The sequence below is a fragment of the Lepisosteus oculatus genome, chromosome 12 (assembly GCF_040954835.1).
Source record: "Lepisosteus oculatus isolate fLepOcu1 chromosome 12, fLepOcu1.hap2, whole genome shotgun sequence".
Taxonomy (NCBI): Eukaryota; Metazoa; Chordata; class Actinopteri; order Semionotiformes; family Lepisosteidae; genus Lepisosteus; species Lepisosteus oculatus.
The window spans coordinates 23,348,936-23,363,687 of NC_090707.1; the positions used below are offsets into that span (position 1 = coordinate 23,348,936).

At 36.2% G+C, this 14,752-nt stretch overlaps 1 protein-coding gene across 4 annotated transcripts in view; it reads left to right on the forward strand.

Moving 5' to 3' along the window:
* spega (striated muscle enriched protein kinase a) overlaps positions 1–14,752 on the forward strand; it is a 140,364-nt gene that overhangs the window by 103,950 nt on the left and 21,662 nt on the right. For all 4 annotated transcript variants that reach the window (XM_015359158.2, XM_069197148.1, XM_015359159.2 and 1 more), the window contains 11 exons: positions 540–708; positions 4,305–4,404; positions 6,091–6,291; positions 6,938–6,995; positions 7,701–7,778; positions 8,170–8,342; positions 8,768–8,794; positions 9,969–10,121; positions 10,398–10,440; positions 11,238–11,306; positions 11,766–14,469. In XM_015359158.2, the coding sequence (XP_015214644.2) occupies positions 540–708; positions 4,305–4,404; positions 6,091–6,291; positions 6,938–6,995; positions 7,701–7,778; positions 8,170–8,342; positions 8,768–8,794; positions 9,969–10,121; positions 10,398–10,440; positions 11,238–11,306; positions 11,766–14,469 (3,775 nt within the window). The remainder of the gene's footprint in view (positions 1–539; positions 709–4,304; positions 4,405–6,090; positions 6,292–6,937; positions 6,996–7,700; positions 7,779–8,169; positions 8,343–8,767; positions 8,795–9,968; positions 10,122–10,397; positions 10,441–11,237; positions 11,307–11,765; positions 14,470–14,752) is intronic.

A 14,752-nucleotide genomic window follows, 5' to 3' on the forward strand; every position in this document is an offset into this window, starting at 1 on the left:
GTACAATTTCATATAAATTCAAGACAGATTTTAATTAAATTGCTTTCAGTCTCCTTTTGTCTGGAAAATGCTGACATTTGGTTTACAGACCTTGGTTGTTTGCATATTGATTACATCGCTAAAAGGAAAGCACATTAGTCCTTTGAAGTATTTTTTAGGTAAGAAGATTTATGTCTTCTTTAGACATATTGATTGACTCCATTTTATATAGTAGTCATTTCTCCAAAGTACCAAATAAAAAAAATCATTAGAAACAATGATGAAACACAATGACTTATATAGATACTGTTCACATAATAAAATAATATTAGATTACCACCTTTCTTGAAAGTGATTTTTAATGGCATCAACAATATGGCCTTCACGTGTGACTGTCCTCCATAAAATACCAAATCTAATGATCATCATTGACACAAGTAGTTGCATTAACAAAACACCATTTTCTCCTGCAAGATTATTAATTAACTACCTAATTAGTAAAACAGGGTCTGGAAACAGTGGATGGTGACAGATAACTTAGTATGATATTTTTGTTTCAGAATGACATCCTCCTGGCAGAGAGCAGTCACTTCACCTTTGTGTATGATGACAATGAGTGTTCCCTGGTCATCCTCAGCACGAGAGAGGAGGACTCAGCTGTGTATACCTGCACTGCCAAGAACCTGGCAGGCTCTGTGTCTTGCAAGGCAGAGCTCACTGTTCACGCAGGTAAGGGGCCTAGCTGCAGGAAACAGTGTGTGTCGACTGAATGTTTAAATTGGGCATTCACATTATTGACCAAAAGCCTGATCTTGAAATATATTTTCTAATGAGAAAGAAGGATGTTGCATACATTTTTGTTTTTTTATTAATTACTGATAGAAAAGATGGCATGCATGTATTGTGGAAGGTCCCCAGTTCAGGATGGCTGTTCGAGATCATAAAACATAAAGCTCTATCTCAGGTGTAAAACTAACATAGGTCCCTAGCTCTATTGAGATTAAAACAAATAATTCCAAACAGACTACAGAAAACAAAAAAAACCTCTTTTAACTCCTATCTATAACCTCGAATAGCTACTCAACCACATGTAACGATTCCAGCATTATTATGCAGGTTCTATCTTAAGTCACCCTACCACTAGCATCTGAACCATTTGTGTGTGTTATTCTGTGATAATATTATATATTTTTGCATGATTATGTGTGTTAGCTTATATGCATACTTTTTTCTAAAAGTCCCCATTCATTTTTCTTACAGAAAAGTTAGATTTCTCCTTTCCCACTTTCATATCCTGTAGATTCCATTTAAAATGGGACTATACTGTAAGTTTTAAGATGCTGTTATGCAATGTTTAGTTCTGCTCAATCTATTTATATATCTACTCTGTAAAATGTTAATAAGAATTGCCAATTCCCCAGTTTATATAGTGGTTTCTGAGCTCTCTAGGTGGTAGCCCACATTGACTCACCTTTTCTGTAAATTATATCAGTGAGTCAGTTGCTGAATCTATCAGGGCTTACTCAGTGTTGCTTTCCCTACCATGCTAATTAGCCAAGAATAAAACGTGCAGTGTTGTCTAAGATGTGAAACCTAATCTTGAACTCTGGTGCAGTACTGAGAGTTTTTAATTCGAGTCATGGCACTGGCTAAAGTCTCAATACTTCAAGTCAGCATCGCCTTTCTGAGTGAAAATAAGATAGCCGTTCTGTTCTATTGTCTAGATGGACCTGAGGCTAGCTCTATGTTTTATTTTTTTACTTTGCACCATGTACTGCAAGAACAGTGTGGCACAAGATGTCTACTAATCAGCACACTAAAGTTATATTTTATTTACCTGGCTATTTGGGTGTGTTTTATAGAGAAAGTCTGACTATACAGTACCTTACACTTTATAGCATCTGAAGATACTTAAAAAATCTTTTAATTTTAATCTGTGTTCTCACCCTTTAAGGAGAATAGTGATGATCAGGAGCTCCCAAACAAATTAAATTAATTCTATGGTAGATTTGAGGTACAGCACTGCCTTCAAAAATTAGTTAACTCACCTCTAGAACTCTCTTCTCCTTCCTTTATTATTGGTGAACATGAGGTTAGATATCTGCTTAGCAAACAAAATAGCTGGAGAGCTGGGGGCCCAGATCATAATTTACAATCAGCTGCCATCCATTCTCACTACCTGAGGTGAGATACACATTGAGGTATTAGATGTGCAACTGCAAGTGTCTAGGGGTTCCCCATGTTTTAAGTCTGATGTTATGAATCTGGTGCCAAAGAATTTGAATGTCACATGTTTAAAAGATTACTGGCTGGTGGCTCTCAAATCAGCCAGTATAAAAGTATTCGAACAGCTAGTATGTAAATATCTGTCCAACACTCAGCTAGACATGCAACAATTTGTTTACAGAGCTAACAGGTCTGTGCCTCCCTTCCATTTACGGCACCTTGATGACCCTAGCACATACACATGGGACTTGTGTGTAGACTACATCTCGACCTTTAATACAATAATACTGGAGAGCCTCTTTCATAAGCTAATTGACATGGGTGTATATAAATCAATGTGTTTCTGGATCCAATTTTTTTTTTATCAGGCAGGAGGCAAAGCACACCAGAAGTACTCACTGCCACTGGTTTAAAAAAACAGGTGTCCCCCTGCTGTCACCACATCTGTACTTCTTGTATACTAATGACTGTGTATCTACTACCAAACCTGAGAAATTAATCAAGTTTGCAGATTATGCTACTCTGGAAAGGCTTATAACAAAAAGAATGAAGAATCACTGTACAGGAAGGAGGTCACTGAGCTAGTGCAGTCAAAACAATCTTCAGCTCAATGTTGATAAAATCAAAAAGTTCATCTTTGATTTCAGAAGTGACACTAATGAATTACGACAATGAGCATCTCAGGAAGTCATGGTCTGTATTTATACGACAACAATTGAGAGTGTGTTACCTTTTTCTGTGATAGTCTGGTTTGGGTACTTAGTCACTGAGGAGAGGAAACAGCTAGATAGAGCTTCTAAAACAATAAGCTGAGACTTACTGTACCATCTGTTGCTTCCAAATACACAACACATTTAAAATTGAAAAACTCTAAAGATTATCAGTGACCATTCTGACCCAGCTTTTCCTGTTCATGTTTGAACTCCTTCCATGGAAGAAGTTCTAAACTTCAGGAAGAAGGCAAAAAGGCTAAAGGAGTATCAAATCTAGAACAGAGTGGTTCCAGAAGAGCACCCACCTATTTCACATTGTATTTTATGTATGAGATGTACTGTAAAAGTTATTTATAAGTTTTCTTTCTCTACTTGTATTTTTTAGTCTTTTTTGTACCTCTGTTATTTTGAGCACATTTCAGATATAATTTTTCCCCTCATTGAATTGCAATATACAGTATACAGTATATACATATTAATATATTAATATTTAAACATTACAGCAATCTTCACAGTAACTAATACAATGTATACATTCTGGACCAAACTTGCTTCTATTCTGAATTCACATTCTTTTGTTGTCTATTTTCAGTGTTAAAGATTTTTTTCAATCTTACTAAAGGTAATAAGCAAGCTTTGAAGGAGCAAAGTAGTCCTTCCTCTATCAGATATGGCTTTATAGCATCTGGTAATTTTCACTAACCATTTGGTATTCAAACCCAGAGATTATCCAGGACCTGTACTGGAGTATTTATGAAACCAAAATCCGAGTGCAAAAAATCAAGTACAGTAGCTGATCAATTACTGGCAGCAATTAACACTGGTGAATAAGGCTCCAGTTAGAACAGAAATCAGACATAGATATACTCCAAGACCAGGACTGAGAACTGCTGAGATGGATGATTAACCTTTAAGAGCCTGGTTCTGGAAAATAGGACACATTGACATTGTGTATATACTGTAGTTTATAGAGTGTAGTAATTAACTTTTTTCTGTAATACACAGAATATATTTAAATTATGTTTATTTAAAAATGAGAAAATGGTTTTATCTAGGCCTTTATCTTAAATCTATTCTTAAAAATGCCTTGAACATAAACAGAAATATGGAATAAATGTTCTTTCTTCTTTGTAGATGAAAACAGTAACACCCAGAAACTTAATTGTACAGTAGATCTTCTGAATTGCACTTTAAGAAAGGCTTGACTATAATTAATCATACTAAGGCACAAGCTAATGTGCCTTAGCATTTTAAGAATTTGGAAAGACAGTTACCTTTTGTTGCAGCTAAGTTAAAAAATATATTTTCAGTGAAGCTGGTGAAAAACTGCCTTATTTAACCCCCCCCTAAAAGCAATTTCTAACTTTTCAATTTGTGACCACGCAGCTAAAATGGAAAAGGAGGAGGAGATGGAGGACGAGGAGACTATTCTGAGGAAGATGCGCAGACTGACTGATTATTATGACGTGCACAAAGAGATTGGAAGGTGAGTCATCATTGAATGAAGGCGGAGATCAACAAGGGCAATTTATTTTTAATGATCTTCCAAGCAACTGTTTGAAACATCTAAGGAATGATTCTTAGCCAATTCTTCTCATTCTTTTATGAAACATTTCAAGAGCATAACAACAACTAACTTGAAAAATACCTTGAGAATACACAAGCATGTAGAAAACAAAAAATGAAAAAAAACCCTGCTCTGAAATCTGTAAAAATTAATAAAGTAAAATACTAAGGAAATGTTGCAGTCTAAGAGTGTGTCAGAACATTCAACCTGATAATTTCTAATCCAATCTGCCACTAGCAGCCATTTTAATTTGTCTGTACTACAATGTGTTGGAAGGTATTTGTGCTAATCTTAGACAATTTACACACAAATAAGATCATGTTAGTTTAACAGATAAAGTAGAGTAAACAATTTGTGTTCAGTGTTTCGCCAGTTAATGTTGAATCTCCTTGTTCAATCAAGTATCTAGCATTACAAAAGCATCATATGAGACGTTTAGTGGGTTATATAGTATCTCAGAAATTATATGTGGAGAAAGATATAAAGACAAAAGAAACACAATATGATTATTATTAACTGCCTTGTAAAAGTATCCAGACCCTTCCTATAGTGTCCCATTTTGTGAAATTACAGTTATGTTTAATTCAAAACCTGAAAGCTCAAATTTCAGCTTTCTTAGAATCAGATAGGTTAGTAAATGTCAGGGAAAACCAAAGAGAAATCAGTTATGCTGATTGCATAAATATTCAGACATATACTGTATACTCAATATTTGATGGAAGCACCATTGAGAGCGATTACAGCTGCAAGTCTTTTTGGATAAATCTCTACAAACTTTGCACACAAGCCTTTTTGTCCATTCTTCGTGGTAGATTTGCTGGTGCAAATTGTTGGTGGATCACTTGTACAGCAGTTTTCAAGTTTTCTTCCATCGATTCTTTATAGAATTCAAGTCAAGACTCCAGTGTAGCTTTGGCTTTGTGCATTGGATCATTGTCCAAACATTTAATTGTGCAGCAAAATTGTCCTGATTTGTCCTAAAAACATTTTGTCCTAAAAGTGTTACATTAGGCACAAGGTCAACACAGTGCAACACACTCAACAAACACCATTCCTGCTGTCAACCATGGCGGTGGTTGCTTTGTGTTATCGGGCTCTTTCTCATCACTGGGAACTGGGAAGCTGTGAAGCTTCAGGGGAAAATGGATGAGCAAAGTACAGGGACATCTGTACTTTGTACTTATAAGGAAAACCTGCTTCAGTCAGCTAAAGACCTAAAACAGATATGAAAATTGACCTTTCCGCAGGACAATGACCCAAAGAACAAAGCCAAAGCTACATTGTACTGGCTTAACAAAAAAAAACCTTGACAGAGCTTGAGGTCAAAGGTCTGCAAAGATTTGCAAAAAAATTGGTTGATGGGTTAAAAGGATTTCAGGATTTCATTAAAAAATATTGATTTAAAAATGATATAAATCCTTTGTAATTCAATAAAATAGAATATCACTGGAATGGGGTGACTTCCTACATTAGTTGGTTCTTGCTCTGTTTTTGTCCTGGTCACCTAATTATTTTTGTATTTATTACTTGCCCAATGTCTATTGAGAGATTTTATAAAAATAGCCTAATAACTAACATGATATTGTTCTCTGTTTCTGGTTTCAGAGGGGCCTTCTCCTATGTGAAGCGGGTAACAGAAAAAGATGGAAAGGTAGATTATGCGGCGAAGTTCATTTCCACACGAGCGAAAAGAAAGGTTTCTGCCCTGAGGGAGATGAATATTCTGTCACAGCTGGATCATGAGAGGGTCCTCTACTTCCACGATGCTTTCGAAAAGACCACCGGAGTCATCATCATTACAGAGTTGTGTCCTTTTTTGTTGATAGAGGGATGTTTTGATTAATTGAAAAAGTAAGAGAAATAGAAAGATTTGTCTTTCAAAATGAGAACCAGAAAGCACTCATTTCACAGGTCCGCGTGGTAAAAAAAAAAAAGTGCAAAACACATTTGAACACAATCAGCACAGCAAAGATTGAAAACAAACAAACTAAGAGTGAGAATTTCAGTAGATAAACCATGACGAGAGTGTTTGTTAGTGAAATTCATTTATTAAATCTGAAATTCAGTTTCACATTTTAGGGGACTACTTTAAACATACTGTGCTTAATTCCTGGTTTCCATCTGCCTACAATTGGAGTCAATTCAAACTGTTTTGCTTTGCTCCTCTACCTTGACTTTCAGATTTTTTCCAGGAGCCTTCTCTCACTAGATCATTACCTGCTTCTTTATTCCTCTCAAGGTTAACCCATACATACTGTATTCTTTATTAGTTCATTGAAAATAAAAAACAGCAGGTTCATTTCAGTGAGTGCTCTCAGTTGTACACTACTGTACGTTATGGCATTTTTCTGCATATATATGCTTACATTATATGTCAGTTACATGAATTTTCTGGGACATCTCTGTTTTTCCATTTTGGAAGTATTTTTTTTTCCTTAACTAAGATGTAAAGGTGCCAGGAGGAGCTCCTAGAAAGAGTTACAAAAAAGTCATTTGTGCTGGAGTCTGAGGTAAGTGTGTGGGATTATCTTTAGAGGAATTCAACAGTTGGAGCTGACAAATTAGTCTTGCTTTCTTTCCAACTTGTAGTAATATTTAATTTGAGAAGGTCTGTAGATTCATTAACTCATTGCATTGAGTTGTGATTGATTCTATGATTATTGATTTGTATCTTATTTATACTTTTCTTATTATTAAACTATATTGAAACATTGAACTAAATACCAGTTGGCAATGTTGAACTACAATTGCCTGGAATTTGTACATTCCTGCTGCTTATGCAAAGGTAATAGTATGCACTGCTTCAGAACATCTATGAAACTGCAGGTTATGTATTTGGTACCCATTAAATGAAATTAATTCACGCTCATAATTTACTGTTACATGCTAGTATGTGGTGTTTAGGCATCATTAAAAATGCATCACAAATAATACAATTTAATTAAAGAAAATGTTTGTAGAATTAAATAATAACACTATTTAATAATAATTAATTACATTTATCTAAAAATAAAGTGCACATATCTAAAAATAAAGTGTATATATTGTTTATGTTTTTTTGAGAAAAAAACAATTACAGTATAATAATATATACACTGTATATAGCGCTCTAACCTCACATGAGCTATCAGTGGGGAAGAGATATTCATTATTACAGATAGGTTTAGTTAAATTTGAAAATAAATATGAATGTATCATCTATTGTGATTTTATAGATCCGTTCATATATGAGACAGCTGTTGGAGGGAATTGGCTATCTTCACCAGAACAACATTTTGCATCTGGATATTAAGGTAGGTTCACTACAAAACAGCATGTACCTTCATTGTGTTTCATAGAATACAGATTCACCTGTAGCCCAAAACAACCTCACTCCCGGCACTCTATTTTTTTTAAACTAATCATCGCATTTCTTTAAATAAACATACTGTAGGTGTATTACTGTATATACTTAAATCATGTTTTTTTATATAATGTTTTTTTTTACTTTAATAAAATCAAATTCTAAAGTAACATTAAAATTGTATCTGCATTTGTGCTATTAAACATATGTCACTCTTGTTACATTTTCTCTATAGAAAATGAATATATATACTATATAAATATCTCTGTTCTTTAACTACAAAGGCAGAAAATGTTATTACTACATAAACTGAAATAAGTGATTGTGGAATTTTTTTACAGCCTGGGAATATCTTGATGGCTGATTCCAGCAGTGAGCAGATCAGGATTTGTGATTTTGGGAATGCAATGGAGCTTGTGCCAGATGAGGCCCAGTACTGCAAATATGGCACTCCGGAATTTGTTGCACCAGAAATTGTTAACCAAACTCCTGTTTCCAAGGCAACAGATATCTGGTTTGTAGACATTATTGTTGATTTTGTTTTTAAAAAAATCTATCTGAAAATAAAAGACATTAGTTCTGTGATTTACATAGTCACATTATTACTTGAGTGGGTAATTTTTCAAATAAAAGGTCAATTAAATCAAAATACTGTTTTGTGGATACAAAATAGTAATTGAAATCACATACTAAAACACATTTATTAAATTGCATATGGTTAGTATAAAATTATTATATTTTCTTTATTGTTTTAATAGCTAAAACTTGTACATCTTACATGCTGAATAAATCATTGATGCCAACTTATCCAGTTCATATTTGATAAAGTGCTTTCACTGTTAAAAAACAGATAACTCCAAATACTTAAAGCTAAATTTTAAAGTTATAACTTTCTGCTTCTATTTGCTTTCTATTTACTTCTGCATTCTTTCTTTTTAGGCCTGTTGGGGTTATAACATATCTATGGTAAGTATACTGCATATTCAAGCTATAATCTTTGTTTTTAACTTTTATATAAAGTATACATGAAATATCACTTTAAAAATGAACAGCTGGCTTTATTAACTGCATACCAATTAATACTCAGTGGCAGTCAATGTGATTTCCAGTAACTTCTAGAAAATCTAGGAGACTTTGTGAAACTACCAGATAATTACAAAACATTAGATCATATTTATATGGTGTAAATACATTTTAATATTATAAACATATCCAATTATTTTGGACAGATATGTGTTTGTTTCAACCAATACTGATAATTTTATGTTCAGGTGGGTAGCTGCGTCAGCATGCGTAGGCTGAAAAGGAACAAGTAATAGGTTTATTCCATGCTGAAAAAAAGAAGAAAGAGAACACAACGTTTCGGCCGTGGAGCCTTCTTCAGGTGTGAGCGTCTGAAGAAGGCTCACACCTGAAGAAGGCTCCACGGCCGAAACGTTGTGTTCTCTTTCTTCTTTTTTTCAGCATGGAATAAACCTATTACTTGTTCCTGATAATTGTATTATTTTTTGTCATGTGTACATTCCTTAATGCAACAATAAAGATTGTGCTAAGGATACAGTATGTTTGGGTAGGTCATATTGCAGTCTAGTTCTTTCTTGCATAAATATCCAACTCCTGTGCACCCTTTATGCACATCGTTTCTCACACCCCTCTCTCCACCCTTGCAGCAGCCTCCCAGGTTCATTCCGCACAAGTGAGTGGGAGTTTGTCAGCCTTGACCTTATGACCAGTGCTGTCATTTCCTCAGACAGGCAAAAAGGCTTTTAAACACTCAGTTCAAATATCAAACTCTTCCCCATTAATTAGTGTGTTAAAATGCAACTGTTTATCAGCATTTAGTGTGAAAACTGTCACTTTCAAAAAGCTAATTTTCAGATCGTTTCATAACAATTTTTAACACTTTAAAACATGTTTACTGGATTAAAAGATCTTCAAAAACTGTTGATTTCCCAAAGGATAGTTAAGCAAAAAGACAATAAGAAAACAAATATTGTCACAATATAATATAATATTGTTAATGAGCATTATAAGAAAACACACAATAAGGAAACAAAAAGGGAGACAATAATGCCCTGATTAGCATTTAGTAGAGATATTTGTGCCCTGTGTATGGGTAATTTGGTTGTGTCCTTTCCAGCCTCACCGGAGTATCTCCATTTGTGGGGGAGAATGACCGGGCAACTGTGCTGAACATCAGGAATTACAATGTGGCTTTTGAAGAGAGCATGTTTGCTGACCTCTGCCGTGAAGCCAAGGGATTTGTCATTAAGCTGCTAGTGGCAGATAGACTGTAAGTAAAACATGCACAGTTTTTCGTATACAGCCAGGATCACTCAAGCCCTTTATTAATCTGAAATAATCTCTGAGAAGGAGTCAAACTTTATGTTGACTTAATTTCTATACAAAACAAATGGAAATATACCACTTTTTTGTGCTTTATCATTTTCATTGTTTAGTTTTTTGTACTGTAATTCTAGGCCTAGTATTTACATTATTTATTTTTAATTATATATTTGTCTGTATTATTTTTTAGCCTTTTACTTTAACAATCTTATTTTCTCTTCAGGAGACCAGATACAAATGAATGTCTCCGTCACCCCTGGTTTAAGGTAGGTCAGAAACACATTCTGTATGTGGGACAATGTTTTCCCCTCTCATAATATAATAATATTATTTCTATTTATGCTTTATCATTCCTTTTTTCAGATTTCATTGTTTGAATTGTTACTCTTAAAAGTGGTTCATTCTGATTTTATCACTTAGTGAACAATATTTATTTTAGTTTTTTCCAAGGGTGGTATTGTTTTTAAATTCAAATTGGTGAATACAAACATAAACTAAATAACCATTTATGTCACTTTAATGTACCAAGCTTCTCAATTGAAAAGATATTGCTTGCACAATGTATAAAAAACATATCAAGAAAAGAAAATCTCTTTTGATTTTGTGCAAATATTGCTGATAAAACAAAGTAATTTAAGGAAATTTTCTCCAGAAGATATTTATGTCTTTTGTAAATCATTCGATTGATGAGGAGGAACATGCATGCTTGTACTTTTTTATGATGCCTGAAAGCTGAAATCTGTAGAAAAAATTGCATTGTAGTACTGCTTTAAAATCTTATGACCTAAATTTCTATTTTTAAAATTCACCTTGGGAGACTCATGGTCCATCATCATAACCATTGCTGTCTTTGTAGCTTAAATTTCCACATTTTCACCTGTAAAAACTAATTTATCTTGTGCATATAAATCTTAAATTGTTAGCCTTTCTTACTGTGCCTTTATATTTTTAAATCCAAATATGTGGCATAATGAAATAATGCTGTAGCACTTCATCATAAATGAAATCAAATTTTATTACAGAGCCCTCATTCTTTCAAATAATGAGTTTTCTTCTTTCTTAGATTTTGGCAAAGGGGAAGAGCATTAGCACAGAACCACTAAAGCTCTTCTTGTCCCGAAGAAAGTGGCAGGTAAGGAAGCCAAATGTGAGGTGGCAAAACTGAGCCTTTATGGTTGTTTTTTTTTAAATTGTTTTATTTCTCATCCAATTTAGATTATTCATACTACTTTAAATGCTTGTCTCAACTTTATTACTTTAGCTTAAGCACAGTTACAGTAACTGCACTTTGTGTCGGAGAAAAGCTCAGACCTACACTATACTGTATATGCAGTAAAACATTCAGAAAAGAAGAAGACATTCTGTTGGCAAATAACAAAATATTCGTATTGCATTGTTTTATTTAACCTTTTATTTTTGGTTGTGTGGATTTTCAGAAATGGTTCTCACAAAAAGATGCAAGTACTATGGAGGCAGAAAAAGTTTTAATCTTTTGGAGTATTCAATGATTTTCTTTTTGCATGACCACTTGTCTTTCATGCTTATTAAATTTCAATAAGTAAATAAGTAAAGTCACTAATATATTTTGCAGAGATCACTTATCAACTATAAATCAAAGATGGTGATGCGGTCCATTCCGGAGCTACTAGATGACTCTTCCAGCCACATCTCTATCGCTGTTCCCAGGCACCTCAAAGAAGGATCCCCTCCACCCTCATCATCCTCAGATTCAGATGATATTGATGAGCTTCCTTTCATTCCCATGCCTCTTGCCTTGGAGTTCTCAGGCTCCAGGATGTCACTCAATGAGATTCCGACAGATGAAGAAATGCTGAGCAGGCCAAATGGCACCTTGGAAGGGGTAGGGCTAGACACCAACGAAGCAGTTCCTATGGAGTGTGAATCAGCAGGCAGTGGGAAGGAAGGGGGAGAATCTGCAGGAAGAGGCCGGAGTAGAAAGAGAACTACAACACAAGAAGAAGACCAGAGATCTTCTGATGAGGAAAGTTCAGAGGTGACTAAGAGGCCAGAGCAGCCAAAGAGACCCTTGCGCAAGGGTTCAAGTGTGGAGTCAGACAAAGCAAAAGGAGCCTCCAAAAGAGGAGAACTGCGGAGAGGTAGTTCAGCTGACAGTGCATTACTACTCCATATTAAACCAGAAGATGGCTCTTCAGAGGAACAAGCTAATGAATCCAAGAAAAGGCTCAAAAAGGCTGTATCAATGGAGTTGCCCAGGAGAAGTCCTAGTCCAGGGACTCTGGATGAACGTCGTAAATTGAGCCAAGAAGATTATGCTTTGAAATTAGAACTCATGAGGCAGAGACTTCTAAGAGGAGGGTCTGTGGACAGCAAGATGAGTGGCCTAAGGGGTCCTTTATTGGAGACACTGGGAATTGGTGGGGATGATACCCAAAAGCGCTCTGCTTCTCTAGAGCGCTACGCTCGCCCTCCCCGTGCAGGCCCAGTTCCCCCACTTGCAAGAGCTGCATCGAGTGACACACCAAGAGAGGAATCATCAGATGCCAAGGTGCTACGCAAAAGTGCATCTTTCAGCCAGGGGGATAGTGAACCCATTCCCCTCCATAGGCGATCTGGAGCTCCTTTAGAGATACCCTTGGCTCAGATAGAAGGACGGAGATTACAGGAGTGCATATCTATGTCAGCACTAACTGAGCAAGTAAAGTTGGATTCTCGCCCAGCCACACCTAAGGAGATCTCCTCAAAACCACCAACCCCAGATTTAGAAAAACATGAGGAGGTGAGGTCTGGTGGGGGTGAGAAGGAGTGCACAGAGAAGAAGGAAGATGGGCCCTTAGACATTAAAACTGAGTCCATAGTCAGTACAAATGACTCAGCTGAGAAAGTTTGCAAACTTGAGGAAGTTAATGCAGATGAGGAAAAAACAGTGAGTGTGTCAGAAGAGGGTAACATTGATGAGAGAAAGAAAGAAGCCACTTTCCCAGAGAAGGAAATGAGCATGTCAGAAGAAGAGATGAAGGAGCCTGAGAAGGTGGGGGAGAGTAAGGTTCAATCTATTACAAAGCCTCCTGAGATAAAAGTTGAAGTGAAAAGTCAAAAACCAGAAGAAGAAAAAGTTTCTGCTTTTGAGCCAGATACAAAGAAGTCCAAAGAGGAGAAAGTAAAAACAGAAGAGAAACAGAAACCACCAGAGATAACTATTACCAGTTCCATTACAGTAACACCTGTAGTCATACCCACAAAGTCAACAGAAAATGGTATTCAGGCATCATCCTCTCCGACCACTCATGTTTCTTTTGCACTCCCAAGCCCCCGACCTTCTGCCTATGCTGACACTATACAGACTATTGTAGTTCCCGTTCGAGAGACTGTTACCCTTGAAACTAAGCCAGAATCTTCATCAGCTGCACATCCAGCTGTCTTTTCTAGAGTAGCATCTACTGAACAACCTGGCAAAGAGCCTAGCCCACCCAAAGTTCTGAAAAAGCCTTCTCCACCACGAGAACCATCACCTAGGCATATCATTGAAGACATTGCCTCTGAAGAAGTCTTTGAGGCAAAATTCAAGAAGCGTGAATCATCTCTGACTCGTGGGCTACGGCTTCTCACAAGGTCAAAGTCTGAAGAGAAGTCGCTTGTCCTGCCTCCTACATCAGGAGAGGAAGTTTATCGGCCAGGACCCAGCGGCGCACCCTTGGAATTTATTAAGCCTGAGGAACCAAAGAAGCTAGAAGAGAGGGCGAGATCTGTGCAAGATCTCAGGGAAGCAGAGAAAGACAGCAGCTTCATGAGGAGACTCTCTTTACGCCTGAAGAGGACTCCATCAACTGAGAGAAAGGAAATTAAACCAAAAGAAGAAAGTCCTGCACCTGAGCCTTCAGCTCCAAGAAGAAGGCTCTCTTGGACTCTGACACGCAGCAGCTCTAGGGAGAAAAAGGAGGTCGAGATGGTGAGATTGGATGCAGGAGCAGACAATGAGGCTCCCCGGGAACAAGAAATAAAAGAGCAAAAGAAGCCTAATGAGTCACCTGTCCTGACCATGCGTAGGAAGATTGAGTCCACAGTTGCTGGTATATCAATGAGAATCCGCAGTCAATCTGAGGAAAGAAAGGATGAGAAGAAGCAAGAGGGGAAGGAAGCCAAACAGGAGAAGAGGACACCCTTGCTCTCTCTGTTGCGTAGATCAAGCTCAGAAGGGACTAACCTGAGGAGGCTGGGGGTTCCACAGAACCAGTTGGCAACTCAGTCTCCGTCTGCTCCTTCCACTGAGTCATTGGAATCTAATGCAAGCATCCAGTCAGAAGCAGCCATCAAAAGTAAGGCACTCCTTTAGTTTTATCTATACTGTATATCACCAATATAATAATAGTTTAATCTATGAACACTTTTCAACAAGCCCATGCCTTTTACTTTGCACTTAGAAGATACTAAGGTATCTTATAAATAAAAATGATTATACTACTTACAAATGTTCAATTGCAGATAAAAATTGTGTTTATCATAAACCTTTCTCTCCTTATACAAACATAAAAGGATTATATGTGTTTACCTTTTGTTTACTTCATTGTTTATTATTCCATTTGATATTTTGAGTCAGTT